Source organism: Fistularia commersonii, chromosome 17, assembly GCF_037954325.1.
Source record: "Fistularia commersonii isolate RoL2024-O1a breed Wild chromosome 17, RoL_Fcom_v1.0, whole genome shotgun sequence".
NCBI lineage: Eukaryota > Metazoa > Chordata > Actinopteri > Syngnathiformes > Fistulariidae > Fistularia > Fistularia commersonii.
In genome coordinates this window covers 4,213,564-4,240,962 of record NC_141300.1, presented here as the reverse complement: position 1 = coordinate 4,240,962, position 27,399 = coordinate 4,213,564, and the positions used below count along the sequence as shown (strand labels likewise).

The following is a 27,399-nucleotide window of genomic DNA, read 5'->3' as shown; positions in this document are numbered from 1 at the left end:
TCTGACAGCTTTTGCCACGTGCGCTGCTTCTGGTGGGTTCTTGACGTCGTGACAAAAGTTAAATTTTTCCCACAAACCGGGCTCTGTTCGAGAATAAGCAGAACAACGTCGAGCCCTTTCCAGGTCACCACCTTTTTCTGCCATGGCTTGACCTTAATGTTGATTTTTTCCAGCCACAAGGATGAATCAGAATGAAATATAGATATGATTTGACAATCCCTTCTCCGCTCCTGGGGTTGCACGTTTACACATTGTCATGACAAATCGGCAATCGTATCATAATGATTGTTCTGTAAAACCGTAGTTTGGTCTACAGATTCATGTTGAAATGTTGAAAGGAGTATGTGGAACACCTCATGGAAAATATATGACGGGGCTTTTCTGTCTTCTCCCCATGTCTGTGTGGTTTCCTACCACAGTGCAAAAACATGCAGTAAGGTAATTGGACACTATCTATCTATCTATCTATCTATCTATCTATCTATCTATCTATCTATCTATCTATCTATCTCTCTATCTCTCTCTCTCTCTCTCTCTCTCTCTCTCTCTCTCTCTCTCTCTCTCTCTCTCTCTCTCTCTATCATCTACGGGTCCAAGGTAAATCCTGCCTCTCATCCAATGACAGCTTGAACAGGCTACAGCACCCCTGCCAACCTGACTGTAGTAAAAGTGGTGTGTATAATAAATAGATATGAATGAATAAATGGATGATGAATTTGTCATTTACAGATAATTTAGCTTGTGCAAAAAAAAAAGCAACAAACATAGCATACATATGTACATAATGCATTAACAAACAAAAAGTAATAAATCCAGGGAAGCAATAATAAGGAAACACTAAGGAAAAATGTTCAACTATGACCTATTTGGACATGGGTGGATTTTACTATCAGTCATGGAGAAGAATAACACACTGAAATTAGTGTAAATGTGTAATAGGCCGTCTGTGAATAGTTGATCACACGTAAGTTATTTTTATTTATTTTTTTTCAGTTCATCACATCAAATGTTTCCATTGGCATGGTAACAGGAGGCCCCACAGGTTTCTTGTTTTCTTTGGCAGAGGTACATAAAGACATAATGAGATTGGTCTCTCTTGTTTTAATGGGATAGTCACACTGAGTCCCATGGGGTTGGCGGGGGATATTTTCTGTATCAACTCTTCATATTTTCTTTTTTTTTAACTTCAGATGGGAAATCATTGTTAGACTTCTAAGTGTGAGGCTAATGGCTGGTCGGGGAGGAAATGGGATGGTCTTATTTTACAGATGGGTGGTTTTCTTCTCTTTTATGCTGAGAAAAAAAATCACTTAAAATAAGATGAGTTAATAATTTAGTGGCGCAGGTGCTGGCTCCATGATGTTGCTGCTTAAGAAAAAGAGGCAGCACTTATTGCTCAGTTTTCTCTTCTTATGTGCTGTTAAGCAAAAAACCACCTGCTGCTTTTCATCCCCCATACCTTCTGCGCATTTAACAGCCTTTCCCCGGTGAAACCTGTCTGCAAAATGTGAACATTTGGATCCAGAAGCCAAATTGAATTTGAATTCCTCCCTTATTTATGAAAAAAAAAAAAAAAAAAAAAAAAAAAGAAAACTTTGTGCAGCCTTTGCCTTCAAACAGAACATTTAAATAGACGTTTATTTAAATACTTAAAGGCGCAAAGGAATCATCGGCAGCCAAGCCAGAGCCCTGTTAGTCATTCTGTTTTTGTGTGTGAAATCATGATGTCAAAACAGCATGACCAAAAGGCTGTGGCGATGCAATTAAACTGATAAGAGTTTTTTTTTTTTAATCTTATTTTTTTTTAGAAACGCAGCAGATGCTTCGCCTGTACCACGGGTTAACAAGTTCAGCGATGCAGTTTGGGGACAGATGAAAACTAACTTATCAAAGTAAAAGCATTTCAGAATGCAGGTTAATGATATCAGCTCAATAGCATCAAATCATAATGAGCCGGATGAAAAACCTCCAAAAAAAAAGTTGATTCTGTTCACTTTATTTCAGTACATGTTACTCATACAAAATAATCTGTACAAAGGCTAAAAGTCATAATTTTTGCATAGAAGGAACAGTGTGATGTCAAACAAAAATAAAAAAGTCAGGATGGAATGGCACAAAAAAAAAAAACTCCACTCACTAACACACACGGGCTGGATAACAGTTTATAAAAGGGATAATGCACCGTACAAAAAAAAATACTACGCTGCCAACTCCGCACTTTGGAAACAAATCGGATCATCATATCCTTTTTTTTTCACGTTCTTCCCCCTCTGGCCAAGTGGCTGCCTACCATTATCTCATCTCGTCATCTATACCAGAGAGCTCCCCCCGGTTTTGTTATTCTTTTACGAGGCTGGAACGACGCTCGTTTCATCGAGGTCACCGAGGGATCTGCTGTGACACTGCTTCCTGTTTTTGCACTTCAAGCCAAGTCCTGCCCAAAACTACCCCTTTCAAAAAAAAAAAAAAAAATCAGCATCAAGCGTTTCTTTTATTTAAAACACTGCCGATATAATTGACAGTGACAGAAACGGAGAGCATCAAGTCATTAAACATGAAAAGCAATGAGCGTACGGTACCGTGGGGTTTTGTGACACTCTTTCCTTTATTTAAAAAATAGAGAATTTAGAGAATAAAGAGAGGCTAAGTGCACCACCTACTATAGATATTCAGAGTGCTTTCACATGTAGCAGAGAACTCCACAGAACAAGGTTGGCAGGTATCAGAATGTGCCATCCAACAGAACACAACATCAAACACACACCACTTCCAGAGCGTACATTTCCACTGCTTAGGATACTCAGTTTAAGATAAGGTGATGGGGGGGGGGGGGCGCGGGATTTAGGAGATTACAGAAATAGTACGTCGAAGGTGGCAAAAAAAAAAGTGTTTTCTGATGTGCTGGAGAGCAAGGCAGTCGGATCACTGCGCTTGCACGCTTTCACCGTTTACTGAAGGGGGGGGGGGGTGGCAATACACTCCTTTCAAAGATCTTCATAAAGTATGAGGACGGTAAAATAAAGACACAGATTTGTATAAAAAAAAAATATATATAAATATAATGGCACTGTTCCTGTCCTGGAAAGGTACAGGGGACAGATTTACTAATGAGTAAAGGCTCATTTGTGCTCATTTGTAAATAACCATAGGCTTGTCAAATGCTGCAGCACTACCAGGAGTAAAGAGGGGCAGTGTTGCACAGTGCGCTTATGTGCGACTTGCGAAATGAACTCCACACCTCACAAACTCACACCAGCGGATGCATCGCTAAACAGCCGTTGCAAATATATGACTGTTGACTTTAAGCAAAAGTTCCAAACGTGTCCACACACTTGTTTAGGTACGTAGCGTGAGCATAAAGGAGCCTTAAGACAAGCGCGCGTTCGCACGAAATTATGAAGTCGATCGACGTGAAAAGGAAACGGGTCGCCGAGCATTTTACACGGCACGCGCTCACATAGGTAGGGTGTTGGTTTACGAAGTTGTTGTGAAATTGTCTAGAGCTGACATAGTGAATGCGGTTGCACACCGCCGCACTTGCATCTCATGCTCATTAACCTTCATGCTCTTGACTCAATTAAAATACATCTGGATATAGAGAGTAGGTCTTTTTTAGGGGCTGCTGCGTGCTGAGCGCCGCGTTTCAACCTCCATCACTCGGACTTAATTGGATTAAAAGCCCTGAGCGACGTTGAGGAACCAGAGATGCCCCTGCACCTTTTGCAGAATCACATCGCATGGACCGATCCCAAGGTCATATTCTAAGAATAAGCCTCTGAGATGACCGAGACAAAAAAGAAAAAGAGAAAAAAGACAAGGCAGCGGAAATGGCCTGAAACAACGAGGGTATAATCATGTAAACTGGAAAGTGCAGCGGTGACCCAGTGCACAAAAGTGACAGTTATCAAGCAGCTTTTGTTGCCTCTGTCCCACTACAAGAGCGTGCAGAGGAGAACCCCTCGGTCTCCTCCGTTCCTCTATTTTCTTTAGCTTAGCATTTAGACGCGTCTCCGTCGAAACAACGCGACAAATACTCATTTCTCCCGAAGTTACAATTCTCTCTGATCGATCGTGCCACCGCAGCTATTTCTCTGTAACCTCTTCCGGGCGCCACCACGGAGCGCGGCAGTATTTCTACTCTGTCACCGTTGTCAGCCCCTGTGTGTAGTACCCGGCGTCTGCGGGACCGGGCAGTAAATAAGGGATGTGTATGAGTTGGTGGAGGCAGCCAAGCAGAGGCGACCATCGGTGGCGGGGCCGTACATCAGCCGCTGTCATGTTCCCTCCCTCGGACACAACAGACGTTAGAGCATCTGAGAGGAAGGTGGCGAGGCAGGACGGGCCGACGGTGAATCACTGTCATCGCTTGAATTTGATGTTTCATGTTCATTGCATGAAAAAACAAGGTGTCGTAAAACCGAAACGGCTGCCGTTAAGAGTTTCGACGGTATCGCGGACTTTAATATTTGTGAGATGAAAACACACTTTTAGCCGGATAGCTGTTTGTCTCGCCTTCCTTCCATTAATCGGGGCAAGTTATTAATCGACGGTTTACTTTTGAAAATCGGATTTCAAAGTCTATTCGCCGACGACGGGATCAGTTTTCAGCTTCGAGCGAACGAAAGGTCGTTTTAATTCGCTTGTTTTTCAGTTGAATGCATCCATCATTCAACTTAATTCGATTTATTTGTATTTTCAATCGCGACAAGTGAGGCTCATTTTCACCTGAATAGGAAAAGCGCATTAAGATACTCTTTAACCCGCATTCTGCCTCGTTGCCAGCAGGAGGTGCTGACACTGACTCCTGAAAGAAAATTAGATTGAAGAAAAACCTTTGTTAAAGTCTCAATAAAAGTTAGGAAACTGAATCCAGGTATCATTTTGAGACCTCATTCAGAAAATGACGATGCTACCATGGCAAACTGTAAACCCAGGTTAATATCCACTTTGATTAGACCACAGAAAGAAAGCGGATATGTGGATCTGTTTATTCATTTGTTGATCACTCATTTCTGGTTAATAAGTATAATAAGGTGCTTTGTAATAACGCCTGTAGCAAAGCCTTTGGCTTTTTTGTCACAACCTGCTTCGCTCACTCATCCTAAGTCGTTGTGTAATACATCGTAATAACCAGTAATAAGTAGTGATATAACAATAGCGTTGAAATTACATAAAAAAAAAAAAAATCAAAAGATCTAGTTATTTCTTCCTTATCATGCACATAGCCATTTTGTAGTAACAGTTCCCTTTATGCGCAACCTCATTCCAGTTTAACAGTGTAAAAATTAAATCCTCAAGTTTTGCTCTCTTTGCAGCCGTGAGTAACAACAGGCCGGCAAATGTGAGGAACCCAAGCTGCCCTTTTACGTTCCGGGCGTTTCGATAATACAAAGCATTAGAGGCCGAGTATTTGCGTCCTCCCGCATAATAATCACTTATCATCAAGTCATCACCACGCGACTACGTCTGCTTCTGACACGTCAGAGGCGAACAAGGAGCCGGGGGGCTGCGACTGACGCGCTGGAAGGCATTTTTCTTAAAATGCCGCACCAGACGTCAAGTGTTTCCAGTCCTGAAGAAGCAGCCTCATGCTTCAGGGTCCTGCAGCGAATCAGTGATAAACAAACATACACAGACTTGTCCTACAGGGTATGTTGCCATACCTCTCTGTCTCATCTTTGATCTGCTTACTAACACACACACACACACACACACACACACACACACACACACACAGGCTTCGTCCATTCCCCACCCGTCCTGTGGCTGAGTCTGAAAGGAGGCTCAGGGAAAATAGGAGAAGTTGAAAAATCATTGCTGTAACTGTCTGACGGATGGGAATGTCAACGGAGATATTGTTTGTACATAAAGAGAGTGGTGTTTTTTGTTTTTTTTTTCTGATGTGTGCATGTGCATGTGTGTGTGTGTGTGTGTGTGTGTGTGTGTGTGAAACAAGAAGGAGGGCATCTGCTTTCCAACTCGTGCCCTTGTGTTTTCTGTGTTTGTGTGTGTGTGTTTGTGTGATTTTTTTTTTTTTTTTTTTTTTTTTTTTGAGATAAAACTCCCTCACACACGCAGGTGTTTTCACTCCATCCTCCTGGAGGGGGATCTTCATCATCGAAATGATGGCGCAGAAACAATAAACAGCCATTTCATCTCCGTTTGCATTGTTTCACAGAGAACCGGAATTTTGTGTCAGCGAAAAACACGTGTCTGTGTTGTGTCCACTCACAGGTAGTTTCACCGTTTATTATTCAGATGATACACAAGATCTTGGTATAAAATAAATCCAACTCTGTCATTTGTTCATCAAACTCACTTTGACCCCGTCGTTTTATGTAAAACATGGAAATTGGCGAATCACGACACGCCCGAATCCGACCCGATCCGCTCGACCCTCCCCCGCCCTTGCGCGGAGTCCCTGCACGTTGACGTACAAGAACGACGAAAAAACGCCGACACTGACGGTAAATCAATCAGGTAGAAAACTGGCATGCAATGTACGGGGACTCTTTTTTTTCATTTTTTTTTTTTTTTCAGTTCCATGATAAAACAGGGGCGTGACTTTTACCCCCCACCACCACCAAAAAAAAACAAAACAAAAACAAAAACAAAAAAAACTATAAGAAGTCAGAGGGAAATAATCCGTTTCCGGTTCTCTGCACCTGCCGGTAGGGTGTGTGGGCATTTATAAGTCTGTCTCAAGAGTCCCTCCCAGCCCCCGTCCGGCATATTGTTAGTCCCAAAGCAGAAAACGAAACACGCAAAAAAAAAAAAAAAAAGAAAAAGTACTCGAGAGGAGTAACAGCCAATGAGATATTCTTCTGTGCCAAAAAAAAAAATAAAGTAGGTGTCCCTTCTCTCCTACTTGTATTACTCTTTGGCAAAAAATGAACGGTGCGAGGCGCGCAAGAGAGAGAGAGAGAGAGAGAGGGAGGGAGACACAGCTGGACTCTGTACACAAGGTCTGGGAATGGGGTGAACGGATGCTCTTCAAGGATGTAAAGTGAGGAAGGAAGGAGGTTGGGGTTTTTTTTGGGGGGGGGTTGGATGTTTAATCAGAGTTCTATCCCATCGCAAAGTGAGCCTCCTCTCCACGAGGCCCTCCTCGGGGAGGGGTGCGGGGTTAAGCGTCGTATTTCTTCCCCGTTCTGTGGATGTGGTGGAAAAGTGTCATGGAGAACGCCATGCCCAGGAGCTGCAAAGGCAACGAGAGAGAGAGAGACAGTGAGTTTTGCGTCTCGGCGTACAGTGTGTGTGTTTACGCACGTGTGAATCCCCGCGTTTTTTTTTTTTTCTTAATGTTGATGCCTCAGGCTGGTGTGTGTTTTGATGCACAATAAATCCTGCTGTGCAGCACCAACATGTTTTCGGTCCCTTTTTTTTTTTCCCTCCCCTAGATGGCCTTCAATTTCAGCTGCGGTATATTTTCCGATGGGAAAAGGGAAAAAAAATACATGCGGCGCGCACAAGCATTAAGTCAATGAAGTAAATTGAGATGCCACTGAATCAAAGTAGCCGGCGATCTCTTTGAAGTTTCCATTACTCCTGATTCTTCTACATCAAACACAGTCACAAGGCTGATCCTAAAACCATTATCTGGCAAAGTTCGGAAAGCAAGGAAATCGGCGAAGTACTGCCTGGTGTGTAGTCTGTCATAGAAAAAAGGAAAAAATTTAGACAGTGTGGAGTGTCTGCAAACAGACTCCACAAGGGATTCCCACAAAATGTGATTACCATGGGAAAGCTGTGGATTTTCTGCCTTCGGTGTCAGTCCAATCGAATTCTTAGGTCGGCGTGAGAGGGGGGAGGAAAAATAAAAAGCTACCTTAAGCTGCCCGTCGATCAAAAAACCACTTTGAGGGAAACACTCGGCTAAGAGGGAGTAAGGTCCAAGGGGTAAAACGTCAAGCCGTAACCGAATTACGTCGCTGCGTGTGCGTGTTTTTTTTAATTTTTTTATTTCTTTTTTCTTTTTTTAGGTTGTCTGCTCCTTTCTGGAAAGCGGAAGGCTGTGACAGTGATTCCTGCAGGAGGTTTCAACATTCAATACACCCATCACTTATTAAGACTACATGAACACTGCTGCGGATTTGGAAAGCCCCCGTGCGTTCAATTATACATGCTTGTCACATGTATGGTTTTCTGCAAGGATATGTCTTATCCTCATCAAAGTTCTTCTAATGAGTTCTGCAGGTAGAAGAAAATAATGTACTTCAGGAGATGATAAAGGTCAGATTTGCATTCAAGCTGGGACAGCCTATGTGCCTGTTAAAAAAAAAAAAAAAAAAGGAGTCTTGAAAAGTTCAAATGTAATGCATTGTCTCCCGCGGCTGATTTGATTTAAGAAAAAAAAAAAAAAATTAATTAAAAATAAAAGTTGCCGACGCACAAAGTCACGCTCTTTTTGCATGGTTGGCAGCGTAGTGGGTGGCTCGAGATTCATTTGACATTTTTACCGCGACAGTGTCAGCGAAATGCGCTGCAGGGGAGAGCCGTCGCCTAACGGCGTATTGGGTCAGCTCTTCTGCCGCTTGCAGTTTTGCATCGGTTTAATCATCCAAGATGTTTACTGGGTAATGCCGGCGATGACCCGCAGACAAGGGGAGGGAGTTTTCAAACAAATAAAAGAATAAATAAAACTGGTGAGTTGAGGACTTGTGGTCATTTGGCCTTTGTCCGAGCGAACACGCCGCACGCTTGCATAATAGCAAATGCGTCAATAAAACAACTCATCTTGATTGACATGTTGCGGGTCAGAATTATGACGTTTTTTTTTTATTCGCTTTTCAAAAGTTTGACAAACAGCTTACATTTTTAACAATTTTATTTTAGATTCCTTTCTTGTAAAAACGGCTCCCACGTCAATGCCCTCATATCTAAATTTTTGAAATGTGGGGGGTTGGATGCCAAAAAGTTCTCTGGGTCAGACTGTGACTTTTCTTTCTTCACACCTTTGAGTCTGCTAATCTGGCAGCTCAAGCTGTGTATCTCCTACTTTTCCAGCCGAATCAGTGTGTTTGAGCTTCGTATGAGAGCCCGTAAAAAATAAATGTCTGTCATGCTGATGTTGCCTGGTTTAATTCCACACCGGTACTTTCTAGTCTTCGCGCAGGATTGACGCCGGCAAGTACGCCTTATTCTCTCCGGATGATAGACAGAAAGAAGAGAGGATAAAGAGATAAAGAGAGGAGACAGTCTCTTTAAATATAGAGGTGAAATATAAGTGTAATAGAAATGCTATGACAACTTTCGAACGTTAACAATTATGTAACACATCATCTGAAAATAACAGGGCACTGTTATTATATAAAAGAGCATTGATATTAATGGTGGGGCATTGAGGTGGAAGTCAGCAAGCTCCACGCCACAAATCTCTGCCTCTGCATGGGGCTGTTTGGAGCATCGGGCCGTTATCGCATGTAATTGGATGTGATTGAGCTATAATTTCGTTGAACACAACATTTGCGAATATATGTCATTTTATTGAAACTCATGATCAGATTTGCCATTGTGTAAAAGATGTGCATTCAGAATTTGTGTCTGCGAACTGTAAATGCAAAGGCATTAAGTAATATAGACGATACATCATTTGCTTGCTACACTTCTTGTCCTATATGATATGTATATCTATAACACGCGTGATTAAATTAAGGGTTAAGGGTGAATGATCGCACCGTTTAGATTTAACATCAAAAAGATGATCATGCCTAATATTAGCCTAATGATTATTTAAAGAAAATAAGTTTATATTAAAATCATTCTATAGCCAGATTTGATGTTAAGTCTGATGGAGAACTCAAACATTTAACTTTATGAGCAACGTGTTCAGGTAAATACGTTCAAACAGACACACTAGACTATTTCGTGACACTGGTTTGAAAGTATAAACCTCTGCGATCTCTTTTCAAAGTACAACATAAAACACGAGCCGTTTCTTTTTTTATAAGCAAAGAAAAATATATGAGACATTCGACCGTTTAGGGAATTAAGGTCGGCGCTTCTTACCTGTACGACCAAGATGACCATTCCTATAGTTCCCAACAGGTGTTTATTGTCATCCAGCCATTCCTCCACTTTTTCAAAGCAGCCCTATAATGGAAGGATGAATGTTTTTCAGAGTGACAGAGGAAATGCGATGTGTGTCTTCACGTTGATCACCCCGAGTATCTCGGCCAGGTCGAATTTCAACCTGAAACCTCTCTCTCTCTCGGGAAAATCTACTTATAGAGGACAGAAAGTGACGAGTGAGGTGTTAAAAGAAGTGCACTACTCTTGAGCGGTGCTCCTCATACATACGTACATTGTGTGCATTAGCGCCTTTAAATTTATGCTCCCCGAGTTCACTCGGCGGTCAGTCGCCATAAGGCGTAGAAGGTAACGGGACCAATGATTGTCTTGACGTACAATTCCTGAGTGCGACCGCCAATGCAGCCGCTGAGCCTGAAAAAGTGTGTGGCCGTTTCCTTTGGGCAGGATTACGCACACGCTTTTTAGAGCTGAGCCTTCCCAATGGGCCAGCTCAATGTCTGCTCTATTATTATTCTGGCAATTATTTAATCCTCTACTTTGGACGCAACAAACATCATGTCAGACCGAGAGCAGATTAGAGTTGTCACGGAGGGGAGATAGCTGAACATTGTGCTGTAAGGTCTTTAGGGAGAAGAAAAAGAAAAAAAAATGCCCGCTGTAAAACGCGTGGTAAGAAAACAGCTTTATTAAAATCACGTAATGAGTTAAAATCTACTTTTAGCCCGCCAAATACACTCTGCACGTCTTACAAAGTGAACAGCGTGATTTTGGATTATAGACATCAATGATTTTTATGTGCTCGGCGTCTCATCCGCTGATGCGTGTCAGGATATCATCACGGGGGAAAAATCGTTGTTTAGGCCAAATGAACGCTACTTCGGACAAAACATGAAAACCCATGAAGCCAAAACCCACACAAAGAAGGAATAGCACAAGATGTATCAGGCAGTCTTCCTGTTGTTTTATTGATGGGGGTTTTCCGAGACTACTCTTTTATACTGACGACTACGACTGGACTTCGTGGATGTTATGTTGATACAAACTAGGAAGTAGCTCATCCACTGGCCAACAAATGTTGTAGAATAGCATGTGTGACTAATGCGCAGCCCTGAACTCAAAGCGTTTACATCGCTGTCCACTCACCCTGCTCCAGAACATATTGGTGGAGTTCCGCCCACAGTTCTGGTAATGCTCCTGGCAGCAACGGTCGGGAACAACCTTTTCTCTGAGGGCCTCATGCCAATCGCTGTAGGCTATCACACCGCAGCACTTCCACTGTGCATGACAGGAACAGATGAGTTAATACCTGCTCTTAGTACAGAGAGTCCTCAAACTAACTTTTTTAGGGTTTTTAGTGATTTGCATGGGAGTGCTACAATAATGGAAGGAGGAATACTTCAACAGCCGCCTATAATGTTGAAACCACGAGCCAGTAAATACATTAGCTGGAGAATTTTTTGCATGAAATTACCAACTTTGGCATCATGGATGCTAATGTGTCTAGTACTTAATACAAAGAGTAGCAGGATGCAGTCCTCCTACCTCTGCCTGGATGATGTTCCAGGCATTTCTCAAGCCTATGTTGTTTTCAGAGTTGTAGAGAGCCAATCCGTCCTTCAGATCTTGCTTTGCATTCTCACTCACCTGTGGGGGGGGGAAATAATTGTGTTTTAGACACCTTAGATTATCCACAGAGGTCCGACCTGTGGGCTGATATAACTTTGAGCACATTTCCAGTGTTGTTTATTTGGTTCTGAACATCAGACCAGGTTTGGGCCAAACCATACGAGGGGACTGGAGGTATGCACAGGATCTGCAGGAGTCATGCAAGAAATGACTACTTTTGGTGTCACCAATGCAAGAGTTTAGGTGCAACTTCAGTGTATGTCGCTTGTGAGCAGTTCACAGATCAGAATTTTCTTCGATTTAGCAAGATCGTTCTTCTTATTGGCTTCCGACTGTAGAGGAGCGCTTTCTTAATGGCGTTTAACTCAGTTTACAACTGGGTGCTTACAATACAACACAAATATGTTGAAGTGCCAAGAACGGAGGCATCCAGTAGCTCATGCACAGAGACCAGATGGCTGGTAACAATGACCCCCATAGTCCGACACCGGCCCCGACAGAACAATCTAAGGGCATTGGTTGTCCGCGATCACATGTAGACAGCATGGGCGTACTGCCATGAAGGATACTTGTGATGGTGCAGAGTTGGTCCACTACTCCAATGCTTGGAAGGCAATCTGCTTTGCCCCCTCGTGAATACAGGTTTGATCGCAGCAAAATAGTTTTCCAAAGTATCTGTCCCTGACCTTCGAGACAGAAGATATCCTTCAGCCTCTCCGGATGAATCTCATCCACACCTGGTGCCCTTCTGCCAGACAATGGCTCCCCTGGGTCTTACAGCCCTGCCTTTTTTTCTATGAAAAACATGCCCGTCTGTTTTAAGGCCGACAACTGGACAAATGTTCTAGTCTTGCTTGATCCACCATCTTCATCTTCAAGTGCAAATGATATTTTGACTGCAGCTATGGGAATTCATTTCCATAAAAAAAGCCTAGAACATGGATCATTTGAGTTCCCCGTATCGCACCTCATCTGGACTCGAGGAAAATTCCTCCGCAGGTGTGACATGAGGGCTCTGCTGACAGGAATACCTCACTGAACTCTCCCCCTTAAACCGGGGATATAGTGCGTAACCAGGGAATGATCAGTTGACAGCTCTTGTCTTCTGCTCAGCAAGGTGTCTCAGACAAATGGTCGCAAAGATCTGATGATATGACTCATAAAGCTGATCATTGCTCTTTGGAAATTGGGTGTTCTGGTACCATTTGAACATGGTGAATATTTTCGGAGGAAGAAAGTAGGCAATTTCATGACACGCAGAGCTCCAACAGCAAGATGCGTCACAAGTTTAAATAGGGCGATAAAAATATGCAACGCACCGGACCAGACTGTCAGACATGACTGTGCTCATAGGAAAATGCGAGGTCTCATGAAGGTCCGCTCTTTTAAAACTGTTGTCTTCTTTGTTTATTGCTCTTTATGGGGCCGCTCATCTGTGATTTATAACTCAGCGATGGTAAAATGGTTAGCTAACAGGGCAGTACGACGTAAACGCAAATAAAGCCTCTGAATCGGGTGACCTTTGTCATAACCATCTCCAGAAGAAAGCTCCTTCACAGTTTAGGATTTTTGCAAGACGTCTTTAAATCTAACACGTCGCATATGGCTTGACGTACCCTCATTGTGCCGGGGAAATTATTCTCCTTTTCGTTGAACACCGACAATGTACTCGTGGTTGCATTTGATGGAATTCAGTGTCTAATTGATTGAATGTGTTAATGAGGTACAAAATCATGAATGTCCTCTATGGTTTCATGCAGCCCGGGGGAATTACAAGATGCCACATTAAGAAATTTGGTAATTATTACCAGAAAAAAAAAAAAAACACTGCCAGAAGAGCCGCACACATGAGACAGACTCAGGCCATTGATAAAAATGAATGTTACATAGGTAAAGCTCAAGGTCTCAGACGGTGCATTGTGGAGAAAAGCATAGCGCCGCATTCATCGCAGCAACAACACAATGTCTGCTATCTGTCAAAAGATCTTGTTGTGCGGTTAAACATTGTGATCTTTCTCGGTAAATCCCCAAATACGACAGCGGGGAGGTAAACTAAGGCATGTACAAGATGTACAAATTTGGCTGAAAAAAAACCACCAGTTATATATAAAGCTATATTCTTAATGTCCCCGTAATTTATCGGTGGGTAAAAAACAAAGGCTTTAAACCCCCAGTTTTTTGAGCAGTGAGGCTTTTGGAAAAAATCCTATTTGCTGAATTAATAATACAAGTCAAACTGATTTGTACCGAGTAATTAGTTTCCCCAGCTATAAAGTGTTTTGTAATCATAAATCATGCAAACCCCACTAAAATGTCCTCTAAAACCTTTGAAACAAGATTAGAATCACTTCACATCATTTGTATTTCTGACTCGCGCTTTGCTGACGCACAGGGGTGTATCACAGTATGGAACCCCGGGCCACAGGCCCCCACCGTATCTGTCCTCGTGCAGCCAAATGAGATGAGCAGCGGCATCATCTATCTCTGCCTCTTTTTTTGTTTCGACGCTCTGTCTTCTGCTCTCCATCTAAGCTATGTGTGATGCCGCTTGCTCATTACCGACTCCTAACACATCCACCAGAGACACCCGCTAGAGTTAAAGGAAAAAAAATCATTTTCCCGGGCTCAACTGTATCTCCGCTCATCTTGCATTTCATGTGCGGAAGTCTTTGTTCCGTCCTGAAATAAAACCATATTTGCTGCTAACGAGAGGCAGACAAATGACTGCAGAACAAACAGGAATTTGATCATGCAACGCTCTGACCCATTTTCCTCTTGCGAAGACGGAGAAAACACATTTGTTTCTTTGGCCTGTTTTGTCTGATAAAGAAAAGTCCCGGACAAAAGCTCCGCTCGCTCGCGCCGGAAACGGCTGTGCAAGCGTCTCCGAGTGCCGGCTTTTAAAAATGTACCGCGGACGTTGACGCTGATCAAAAGTCCAATCCGGTCGATTGACGAAACCCTCGGACAAAGGTCACACTTCTCACCGAATTGAAATACTCTTTGGTTTTCCCGATGGTGCCGAGCGAGTCCTTGCTCAGCAATACTGGGTGGCGCATTCATCACAGGAATATATCGCGGTTTCGCCGGAACTATCGGGGAACTCGATGGAGTTACAAGACTGAGGAGAAAGCGCCGATATACTCGTTGACGGAACAGGTGAAGGTTCATGCTTTTGATGCGAATCGGCGTATGCTCCCTGCCGTTCTCGCCGCGTGAAACAACAATATACAAGGAGCGGCTCTGAGATTTTCCGATAAATCCCATGGTCAGAAGTGAAAGAACCAAATGACGAGGATTTAAAGTTGCTATTTATCTTTATGTTCATTCTCAAGGCTCCTGCGGCGTAACGGGAAGCAAAAATTCGCAAGTTAAGTCTTCTAACATTCATAGCGCAAAAAAAAAGGTCATCTAGTTTTCAAACATTCAGATTTGGCTCTTGCAACTGATCATTATTTGTAATTCAGATTGTAAGGGTTTTTTTGCTCGACTGTTTCGGTCTAAATCGATGAATGAGTCATCAAACGTGTCAATTTTTCATTTGTTTTTCTTTTCCGCCGAAGAAGCTCGAAGTGAATCAACTGTCTTTGTGATTATGCCTTCGCTGGGCCATTTAGACTTAAAAATCTACGGAATTTGACAATCTAAAATGATATATTCCCTCACATTAGGCAATGAAGTATGCAAAAAACTGTTTGGCATGGACTTAAATTTTCCATCCAATGCATTCTCTTATTTTGAAGGGGCAATTTTAGACAGAGACATCATTAAACCATAAATATAATTGATTACTTCCCAGGTGAACTTACAGTTTGAATATGTCCGTTCTCTTAATTTACATGCAATAGCACTGGACCCTGTCCAAATACTGGTTCAGACCCCGAATCATTCAGGGTTCACGGAACTCAGCAACCAATCAGGGAGGGATCATGCAACGTTACAGCCAATCAAAGTAGCGGGGGGGGGGGGGGGGTGACTATGCTGAGAATCAACATGTTTTAAACATTTTCCTTTGAGAGTTTCATTTAAACGTTGTTCCAAGTTAAAGAAGTTGTACAAAAACAATGACATGGCACAGGGTATTTCTAGAGCTGCTACTGAACCACTGTGGGTGAAGTCGCGTTTGCATGTCAATATTTCAACAGTTAGGGCTGCAGTGTGTTATTTGCAGTGGTCTCTTATTTCAGTTGTATCTTTTTTGTCTTAAAACAGACTTGTGTAATTATTTGAAACCCTGAATTGGTGCACAAAATCCACTGGGAAGTGATTTTGAAAACTCTGATTCAGATTTCCTTTGGTCATTAGGCTATGATAATAAAAACAACAACAACAATAATGGTAATTATACTACTTCTGCAAATGATGATGGTGATGGTTAATTGTAATAACAATTGTAATGATAATAACAAGAACAATAATAATTCATGAATTATCTGTAGCTCTTATCTTGCAGTCAGGGTCATGGGGGGCTGGAGCCTATCCTTGCTGTCATTTGGGTGAAAGGCAGATCGGTCGCCAGTCAGGAACTTGGCTACAAGCATTCACCTTCTCATTCACAAATTTGGGTTATTTTAGGTCTCCACTGAATCTACTGAAAGTTTTTGGACCTTGGGAGGAAAATGTATAACCCGGAGGAAGCCCACACAAATTGCTCACATAAGGGCCCCCAGCTGGAATTGAACCAGGGCTTTCTTGCTTTGAGGTGGAACCGCTTACCACTGCACAGCCATTATCATTATTATTATTATTATTGTTATTGTTATTATTATTATTATTGCTGTTGTTGTTGTTCTTCTTCTTCTTCTTCTTCTTATTATTATTATCATTATCATTATTATTATTACTGTTGTTGTTGTTATAATTATTATGATTATTAGTAGTAGTAGAATTAGCATTAGTATTATTCTATGACACTCTGACGCTATCTGCGAAGTTATTTGAAAAATTGATAATAAACTCCATTTAATATTGATGCTGGAGCCTATTCCAGCTGTCATTGGGCGAGATGCGGTGTTCACCCTTGATTGGTCACCAGTCAGTTGCAGGGCCACATATATAGACAAACAACTATTCACTCATTCATTCGGGGCAATTTTTCCCAATTAGCCTGCTGCATGTTTTTGGACTTCTGGAGGAAACCGTAGAGAAAACCCATGCAGACACTGTATCAGAGGATAATTGTTTCCTTTGTGTCCTCATCTTCAAACCATGGTTCGTCTGGCTTTTTAAACCTTCTCATTCATCTGACATATTTTTTTTTCTTGGAGCAGTACTTTTAGCAATGCACTCCCTGCTTGAGTTAAGGGAGTATTTTTTGTGACTAATTAAGCTGGAGAGACTTAAAAATATAACACTGTAAATTCACTTGGTGTAGTAATAGCTCAAAGTGATTAATAGTTGGTGAAAATGTGAAAATTATTCACACAAGCCACTAATTGCTCTTCTATCCGCCCATCACACCACCTACTGTTAATAAGAAAAACTTTATTGTCTTCAAAGCATTTGCTGCTCTGCCATATGAGAGAGCAGTTGTTTTTTTTTTGCCAGTCGTCCTTGGAGACAAAGATAATGAGAGGGAAAATAAATACAAAAAAATCAAGGCTGGGATAAAATGATTCCATGAAGGATTTTATCACCTCCATAAGTACGACCGCTCCAACCTGAACAGGAGGGACGGATGAATATTCAGCAGAGAAACTGTCAGACAGATTTAATCATCCAAGTCAAGAATATTTTGTCTACTGTGATGTGAATAGAAGGTTCTTGTGCCAAATTCTAAGCAAAGAATTGAACCAAAGTGAAGGCCGCGATGTTGGATACACAGCTCAGTGTGTATATTGTAAATTTAATCATGTGTCACGTGGACTGTTCACACAGCCAAAGTGTCATAAATATGAGTGTTGCCGATTCATTGAAACGAAAACACCAATTATATCTAAGTGGAGAAAGCGAGGAGTGCTGGCCGACATAATGTTTGGGTCGATATCGCGGCTTCTTAACGCCAGCTGATGGTCATATGATCCGCGGAATTGGAATCTCAGCTTGTAAAAAAAAAAAAAAAAAAAAAAAACTGGACCGTGGCATTTCCTAGCTGACTCAAGATTGTGATGAATGGCATGAAGAGAAACGAAACCAGGGCCCGGGGTCGGCAACGGCACATATTAAACAGTATATTTAATTCCTCTGGTTGCTCTGCAAGCCTATAACGCCTTGCCTCAGGTCAGGAACATCTAACTGTTACTCAGTGACTGCTCTGGCATGACACAAAAATTGCCATAGACTGAAATCTTCATGTATAGAACATGAAGAATGTGACGCCGCTGCTGTTGGCATGACTAACCAGGGATTGTGCGCCTATGCACCTGTGGCTCACCTCTCTGTGACCTGCTTTTTTCCACATGGATGTATTTTATTCACCCATACCGTTTCTACCGAAAACACACACAATTTTCTTGCAGTGGCTCCCGTCTTGCGTGGTTCTCTCCCGAACCCCGAGCTAATAAACCCTTCAGTAACGCTCAGCTCGGTTGCTGTTGGCTCAACAGAGGCACAATGAGGTCACAACGTTAAAGACGGATGGTTGTAATCTGGTTTGTGGCCCGGCCATCTGCTGTAGTCAGCTGCTTGCTAACTGCGGGGCCAGCCTTTATTACACTACAGCCCTTTACATGGCATTTAATCAGAGTGCTTTACACTATTTGGCATTGGAGAAAAACCAAAGGGTGTTCACATCCGGGCTTTACCTGGACGTAAAACCATTTGGGTGAAGAAGAAAAGGTCCCTTATTGTGAAAATGGCTTTTGATGACTCAGGTCTGAGTTTCAAAATCAGAGAGTGAATCAAAATTAAAAATCACAAGGATTGCCTTGAACTTCCAAATAAAAACAGTCCCTTTGCTTCTGTTGTCAGGTCGTGTTATTTTGGGCTAAATCTTATCGAGGCGAGTCCGGTTGCCACGATAAGATTTATCAGCGCATCCCCCAGTTTTAAAGCATTCCAATTTTTCCATATGGTTTCAACGTCGAAAAATCAGATAACGCTATTTTTTTTCCTTATCTGCCCGACGCCTTTGCAAGTACAAACAGAACAATCCACTACAAGAGTTTTCAAACTAATGTTTTAGGACAGGGCTTCTGTTCGGGGTGATTCCAAAGCGATAAATCCAAGAGTTTTAATTATTTTGTTTCTAAGCAAAAAGTAAATTGGGACTGTTTATTTGCACCCAGTACTACATTGTAATTAAACTGTAATGTTGCCAAGTGTGTGTTGAACCATCGTTCACATAAGAAGGATCGAATATAGTTGTCAGACAGTGGGGTTTGTTCCCATAATTGAAATCGTTTTGCTTGTGTGGACCGATGAAGTGGAACTGGGGTCTGCGTCTTACACATGACCCTATTTGTCCCTGTGAAAAAGTCCAACACATTAAGCCCAAAAGAAAACTTCAATTCCAAGCAGGTAAGGGCACCAAAGTTTATTTTTGGACTCTGGTGCTGTATTGTCCGGGGTCTTTGCACATGTGAGCTATGAGCTGGACACCTCTAAGCTATAAAAAAAAAAAAAAAAAACACTCTTCATCCTCAATTTTTTTATTTTTTTTTATTTCTTATTTTCCCGCTGACTCACATTGCTTCCACGGCAGCTCTCGTTTCAGTGCTGACTTACAACCGCAATCTTCTCCAGAATAACGGCGAGAGGCTGTTTAGTGTGACTCTGAAAACATTTATTTGCTTTTTTTGAAATTAATTTTTTTTCCCAAGTTTGTTCCACAATGGGAAACTCAAGAAAAGTGTTTTTTTTTTTTTTTTTTGTTTTTTTTGTTTTGTGCCGCCCTGGGTTCCATGATAGATGCTACACTTCTAATTACAGGATTTGGCCACTATGTCAAATTGGATTCCAAGCCCGGAGCTCTTTCTCGGGGCTTGATTACCACTCCATCTCTGACCTGAGCCATTTCTCAGGCAGCCTTCTGAGTTCATCTATATTTCATGAATAGCCCAAAATAAGGGTTTACCCACGTGTAGTTATTTCTTAGTTTTGACGGCAGTAACGACGCTGTCTACAACCAAATAATAAATAAAAAAAAACAAAACAAGGCATTTTCACACAGTGACACCTCCGCAAAAGTGTATGGAAAATAAATAACACACTCGCACGGGGTTTAGGCCGATATAACTCGGTGTCGACTGTGACCAGTGAGCACAACATAGTGTTGTGAGGCTGGAAAAAAAAAAAAGTGGCGTGTGCCTCCATCTCATCAACAGCTTGGGAGCCTGAAGTATCTCAGTTACAGTCACACTCATGACTTAAAGATGACCTATTTGAAAGACTAAAATATCCGTAAGAGCTGTCAACTACTGTATGTCTTCCAGACTTGTGAATAAATGCCTTGTGATTAGAAGATCAAATGCGAGAAGTGAATTAGTGATTCCTCTGATCGCAGCCTGTAGCAGAGGATGAGGAAAGCATCAGAAAGCAGATCGGAGCTCATCGGGGTGGGGATCGTGAGGTGCAACGTTAAAAAAAAAGGACAGAGATCCAGTAACATTGTGACGTGGACGCTGATTTTTCACCATCTAATCCTGATGGTCTTTAACCAATAATATCTTCTGACCAGTAGTACCGCCGCGTGAAGTCTTGGGATTTGCAGAACCCCTTATTTGACAGCCAATCGCTGAAAATGCCATCGCAAATAGCGGTACAACTCCCTGTTATTTGCTACGCTTTCCAATGGCATTCGAAGAGCAGTCTAAACCGATATATTGATCTGAGAGAATTGGGATTTCTCATACTATTACTCGTAAGCCAGAAAAAAGAGAACCCCAATGCAAAGTAATCTGGTGAAGAGGTTCAGAGCGCGAAAGGCGACGAGGAGGCACTGCCGTAAAGTCAAGAGGCTCTCTACTTAAATTACTGTGCAGGAAACAGGGGTATAAAAGGTTACTATTTATTCCTTTTTTTTTTTTTTATACATCTTTTAAAGCTAAGCCCAGACTATTTTTTGAGCTAGGGTGGCAAAAATATTTACTCTGACTCCAAGACCTGATCCAAATCTAAATCAATACCCTGCAGAGCTAATCTCACAACAAGTATTGGATATAAACTGATATCCTGTGACACAGTGATGTTACAGATACAAATAGTCAATATATATATATATATATATATATATGTATATGCAGTATGTACACTATCTGTATCCCTATCAACAATTTAGCTCAGCATACAGTTAAATCTAAACCCAAACAGCATCAGGCGGAAATACCACTTTGAGATAACATTTGTCAACACCTCTAACAACTTTTGAATTGTTTTTCCCTCGACTTAACACTCAAAACACAAGGTGTACGGTTGAAAAAAAAAAACAGCAGGTGCTAAAATGGTAGCGATCTTTTTCACAGACGATGCAGATCGGTTGATAAGGCCGCACGGAAATGCAAATAAAGTTCTTCGCTCCATCAAGTCAGATTGCGACAGCTCGTGTGGCTGGTATAGGCAACTGGAGAAAGGCTGAGAAGGGTAACATGGATGTGCTCTTAGCTTTTGATAGGAATGCGAACCCCTCAGCACTTGGTGGACAGAAACAGCGTTGGTGTTAAACATCTGAACAATTTAATTTGTGCTCAGAGTTGATTTCAGTCTGCTCACAGGTGTGAGTAATCCCCTTGGTGTTTGAGTGTTCCCATTTGTTGTAGGCATGCACACACACACACACACACACACACACACACACACACACACACACACACACACACACACACACACACACACACACACACACCTCTTGACCTCTTTCCTAAACCCAGGCAAAGGTCATGGGAAATGTGCCGGGGCCAATTTAAGAGAGCCGACTGGTGGGCAGAGGCTGCATTTTGGGGAACCTGACCCCTTGACAACCTTCTCACCGGGAAATAGCATTATTTAAAAGAACCAACTCTGACAACGGGAAACAACTGAGATCTGATTTTTTTTCAGCAAAGTCAGGCTGACATTGATGCAGCTTGTGAACACATGATGTTATTTTGAAATTAAAATTTTCCTAGGGGCAGGGAATGGAATGAGAGTGAATGGTTGTATGTCTCTATTTGTGCTCTGTGATTGACTGGCAACAAGTCCAGGGTGAACCCCACCTCTTCCCAGTGACAGCTGGGATAGGCACTGTGACCCTGTGCGCAGGATATGTGATATTTATGACGAATAAATAAATGAATGAATGAACGTGGGCCTGTGATTGACGTGGTGAGCGCTGCCTTTCAGCCAATGATAGCTGGGATAGGTACCACACCTCCTCCAGCACCACCTCCCCCCCGACCATAAATGCAGGTCAAGTAGCACATTTAATTAATGATTGAATGAATAAATGAATGAATATGTTCCACTTTGGGCAGGTCGCTGATATTTTTACGTATTGAATTACTAAAGCACTGAGGTGGCCTGACCATACGCAGTGACGTCATCACTAATTCAATTACCCATTATGTACAGTCATGGAAGTGGCGTGATAGTCTAAAAGTCCAAAAGCATTGCAGATGTCAAATGTCCAATTTCATTTATGAAATTTAATTGTATGTATAAAAGATGCTGGACAAGTCTTACATCACATCAGTAATATGACAAGGTTTTTTATTATTAAATGTATCATTTTTTTTACTGGTCTATTTCAAATAGCATACCTTGCTTTTTTTTTTACATATAAAAATTCTTAATGCCCATTGGCTGACATATATACTGCCACAAATATACCGTTTATGTAAGACTGGACAATGGATGACAATGAAATCAATGGACTGTTGCCGTTATAACATTTTTACATCGCTTTATGAAGGTCCCCAACAAAAGAGAAATACGTTTCCTCGATAACCTTTAGCATTCAGGCAGCACGGAGAAGAAAATGACCTACCTTATCGGAGTAAACAAAGAAGAGGATGAGTAATATCAGCTCTGCCAGGAGAATTATCAGCAGGACAATGAAAAACTGCAGGACAGAGAGAGACAGAGTCTTATTGGAGCAACCGTGTTGGCGTTATTGTGGATCGGCCTTGTCAGGTCAGTGGAAATCTCTCGCAAAAGTGTCAGGAAAAAAAAACGAAATCCCCTCATTTCAAGTTAGTATAAGAAGCCAATGGCATCCCCTCTTGTTATGTGGCATATTCACAGCTTAAAACAGGTTGATGACAAAAAAAAAAAAGAGTTCAAGTCAAAGTTCTGAAGGGATCACGAATGTGTGAGAGGAGGGTTTAGAGAATTTTAATTCCTCCTAAGATTCATTTTCAGCACAGCCTCGCATCTCATTTCCTATTCTGCCCTCCTCCCCCGCTCCATTCCCCCCTGAGCTCCATATTTACCTAGGTCCTCCGCACAAGAGGCTTACAAACCCAGATTGCAGATAACCCCAATACAACAAATTCACCCCGAGGTGGGGAGGGTTGCCGTTATTTGTGTCAAGGCCCAAATGAAATGGTTACATGTGCGTCGGGCTGTATATTTAGGTTTTCAGTTTATTGCCGTCACATTTGTTCACGGTGGTGTTGCCTCTCTGGCGGCGCGCAAAAATAAGCGCGAAGTCTCATGATTTATGGCCGTGTGCTCTCGCTCTTCACACTTACAGTCCTGCGAGGCTTTCACGTTTTACCAGTTTCCTCTCGACTTCTCCACTTTAGTTTTCTCAGCAGTTTTTTCTTCTTTTCTTTCTTCATCTTTAGATATGTAAAGAAGAAAAATCTGCTGAATAGCACGTCTTGCTCGTAGCCGGACACGGACTGCCTCCAAATAAAGATATCGCGAGAAGCGTGAAACAACGCCACTCACAGAGGGGATGAGTGACTTCACGCTAAACATTTTCTATCATTATTAACAAACACACACACACACATACACACACCTTCCCCCAATCCTTTACAGTTGGGCAGGTGAAAGAAGCCGTGTCTGACTTTGAGGATTTGGAGCGGCTTTTGGCTGATGTAAGAGCTCGGAAGGATTGAGACAGTAGCCGGAGCCCCGAGTTTGATTCTCATTTAAAATAAATCCTTTATTTTTTTCTTTCTCCCATAGGTTCACTGCATCTCATTTCATCTGTGTGAATTTTGTAATTAACACATGCTTTGATAAAAGTTTGCAATGGCAGTGACTAATATGACTCCGTTAATTACTTAGAGGAAATAAAATGAATAAATAAAGGGGCAGTTTTTGAAAAACAAAATTGCCCAAAAAAACCAAAAAAAAAAAAATAGCTCTAAGCAACACTAGAAAGAACTCCACAGAAAGCAGGGGAGTTCCCGCTAACCTGTGGTCATGTTTGCATAGATATAGAGAGTCTGGGTCTGGTCTCAATATATCAGATTTAAGAGAAATGTGACAAAAAATGAACAACGAAAAGTATAATATGGAAGTCAGCATTGTCTGTTTAGATTATAAAAACGTCTACACATATAGATGAACTCACACTCAGGAGCAGGCACTTGTTCTCCTTGATGGCGCCCAGGCAACCGAGAAAGCCTGTTACCATGACGATGGCACCAATGGCGATGACCATGTTGGCGGCCGACAGCAACGGGAATGAGGGCGAGAAGGTGGCGAAGCTGCCCTGAGACACCGACAGCCAGATGCCCACGCCGAGCAGCCCGCAGCCGCATAACTGTGGAGGCAGAGGACGAGAAGAGAACGGTGACAAACGTGAATTACAAAAGTTCCCTCCGGATTAAGACAATCTCGCTTTTACGGCGCTCGTGATTAAACGCTTCATACATCTATGATGTACCAATCGCGGCGCATCAAAAGTCAAAAGCTGGTTTCGCCATTTTTAAATGATTTTTTTCAGTTGATCAAATTCAATCCACTGAGATAGAGACATCTATTTTATGTTAAACCCAATACTTGGAAACTCCAAAGCTTCCCAAAGTTGCAGATCTATCCATTGAAGAGAAGGGGCAATAAAACACTCCCGCCGATTGGTTTAATACACTTGAGGGGATTCGAGGCTGAGATCTTTTAAGATACCTGATTAATTGAAATTCTCGGGCTGAATTTGCCGTGTTTGAAGCAAATCCCGATGAACTGAATTACAAACCCCCCCCCCGGTTAACCATTTCACTCAGCCTTTCTCATTCTTATCTTTGCATTACCTCTCTGAAACAATTAAAACGACTGTGCAGGGGGAAAATCTGCTGCGCTAAATCAAACACACACGCATGCATGTAATGGATGCAGACCCTTTTTAAGATTTTTATCTCATCTTTTTCTCTCAGAGACCGACCATCTGTGTCGCCCCCCCCCCCCCTCCATTTTCGTGACTGTCGGTTTCATTCTCATTTAAACCATGACCTTTGCGGACGCCGAGGCCTCTCAGTTGAGAGTGCATTGGTGCAAAACCTCACGTCCCTGTTGAGGTGCGACAGAAAACTAGACGCAATTAAAAGTGAGAATGCAAAAAAGAAACCTAATCGGGGTCTGTAGATAAATTGCTCGGGGTAGATAGCACCTTGCCGGAGAGCTCGCTGAAACTCAAGTGTGGTTTGACTGCCGAGCTGGTGGAAGGTGTGAGTGTGGGAATGACTGGAGGCGGTGCTGAATCAAAATTAGTGCTGCCGTCAAGGTCGAAAGTGGGGTGGCGGCGGCGGCGGCGGTGGTGGTGGTACTGCAAGAGGAGCGCGCCCACAAGACTCAGAGAGGCCACTTGGCCGGTCACAAGTGAATGACATTAATTCGCAGAGGATTTCACCGCCAGGATGAATGAGTAGATCGGTCTCGATGGCGACGCAGATTAGCAGTGGATTCTCATCTATCCATCTAAATAATTCAGAGACAAGCGTATTCACACGGAAGAACCCCCCCCGCCCCCTCCTCCCCATCCTCTCGGCCCGTCATGTGTAAAAATGTGGGAATAAAATGGTCGACTACAAATTGAAAAGGTCGCGTGACGCAGCCTGGTTAACAAAGCGAATCTCTGCCGACATCCTTCAGAGGGTTGGATTACATTCACGGGGGAGTGTGTTGGTGGGAGGGGTTTCGCTCGTACAACCGAGGAACAGTAAGTTTAAGAGGTCAGGAAGGTTGGATGGATTTAAAGGGCGTGGAGGGGTGGGGTGGGGGTATTGGGAGGTTTTAGAGTCCAGGAGGGCCGGGATAAAGTGTTTAGTTGTTTTAAACGCACCGGGAAGGAAGCTCGTCCAAGCATGTCACTTTTTTAAAGTGACCGCTAAATGGCCCCCCAACGCAATCTGTGCTTTTAGAGCCAAATAGGAGTTTGGTTTAATCGGCCGCCACCTTCTACACCACCGCTATCAATACTACTATTATGCTATTAGAATGTCAGTAAAGGGCTGTTGGCGGACCGCTACAATAGCAGCGGTCCGGTATCCTTGGTGTAAGTGACCTCCTTCTGACCTTGCTGTGTGCGTCTGTGATTGACCCCTGGCCTCTCGCCGCTGAGCTCTTTAATTTCTAATCCTTATGGAACGGTCTTGTTTTTCCTTCCGCAGGGGAAGGATCGGGAACCGGGGACCCGCAAATTCCCGTAAAAAAGGCTAATAGGCAGCGATGCACTTAGGTTGGGGCATCCATCAGAGTGCAAATGATGCAAGACCCGTTATTACCATTTGGTTTGGAGGGAAAAAAATGACAGCCATTAAAATATAACCATCATCATGGCAATGTGCAAGAAAAATGAATGTGCCACAGTATACAATGCATTTTCTATGTTGACGCTTTTTGTTCATAAATACATCATCTGCCTATTGGTTTTCAAACCATAACACTGTTTATATAGGATTATTAGCTACTTTATATGAATTGACCATCGGCTTTTTTCGGCTTGTAATGCACGGCAACTTCAACCGAAGGAACCGCCTCACAAAAAGCGTCCATACTCTATTTAGGAGTTTCTATCCACTTCAACTGAGCGTTTGGGTTTATTTGTCAGTATACATGGCTAAAGGGCAGGGAATTTTTTTGGATTTCCATGTTTAAATATTGAAAATATTATCATAGTGTTGCAAAAATGGCTGAGATTCGTGCCGAGTTTGACCGTAGGTACTGTGAAAATAAAACAAATGACCGGAGACCCCAGTCAGATAATTGGGTTTGAAGTTTAAACTGCTATTTCCTAAACTGGCACGCTGTATATATTTGTTTTCATTTTTGACAATGACACCATAGAAAAGAAAGAACGAATACGAGCCGCCTTCTGTCTCGACCAGTTGGGATAGAAAGATGGAGAGCCAGAAAGAAGGACATAGAGATGGAAAGGTGTGAGGTTCGGGAGGAACAGCCATTAATGATCTCTTACTAATAATAACAGTAGCGGAGACAGTTACATGGTAATAGTAACACATACATGAAACGACAGGGCTTGAAAATAAATATATGAGGTTACTAATCCTGCGTTGATGAGTGCAGGCAGGCTAGGAAGAGTTGAGGTGCATCATTGGATATCCAGCTGAATAAGCCTACGGCAGCATAACTAGGGACAAGGCCAGCCCTAGCTAGAAGCTTTCAACTATAAGTTGTATCATAGCAGAGGTTCGAATGTGACACTCTGTTTTAGCTTGAAACTTTTCATGGTTGTCATTCAAACTGCTGTCAAATTCACTTTTGAAGCGCTTCATGTGTTCCAGTGTTTCGTTTTGTCTAACGGATGTTCCCAGGCATGAATCTGACTCTTGAGATTCTTTATTCCCATTTACATGATGGGAACGTATCTTCCACCCGTGGTTAAAAAAAATGACACAAACACCGTCATTACCA

At 42.4% G+C, this 27,399-nt stretch overlaps 1 protein-coding gene across 2 annotated transcripts in view; it reads right to left on the bottom strand.

Annotated features, from left to right (window-relative positions):
• Nucleotides 1–6,234: 6,234 nt before the first annotated feature.
• Nucleotides 6,235–27,399, bottom strand: part of tspan9a (tetraspanin 9a) — a 206,404-nt gene continuing 185,239 nt past the window's right edge. For both annotated transcript variants that reach the window (XM_086163252.1, XM_086163250.1), the window contains 6 exons: nucleotides 24,101–24,292; nucleotides 22,559–22,633; nucleotides 11,575–11,676; nucleotides 11,176–11,307; nucleotides 10,009–10,092; nucleotides 6,235–7,198 (listed from right to left, as the gene is read on the bottom strand). In XM_086163252.1, the coding sequence (XP_086019378.1) occupies nucleotides 7,127–7,198; nucleotides 10,009–10,092; nucleotides 11,176–11,307; nucleotides 11,575–11,676; nucleotides 22,559–22,633; nucleotides 24,101–24,292 (657 nt within the window). In that variant the 3' untranslated portion in view covers nucleotides 6,235–7,126. The remainder of the gene's footprint in view (nucleotides 7,199–10,008; nucleotides 10,093–11,175; nucleotides 11,308–11,574; nucleotides 11,677–22,558; nucleotides 22,634–24,100; nucleotides 24,293–27,399) is intronic.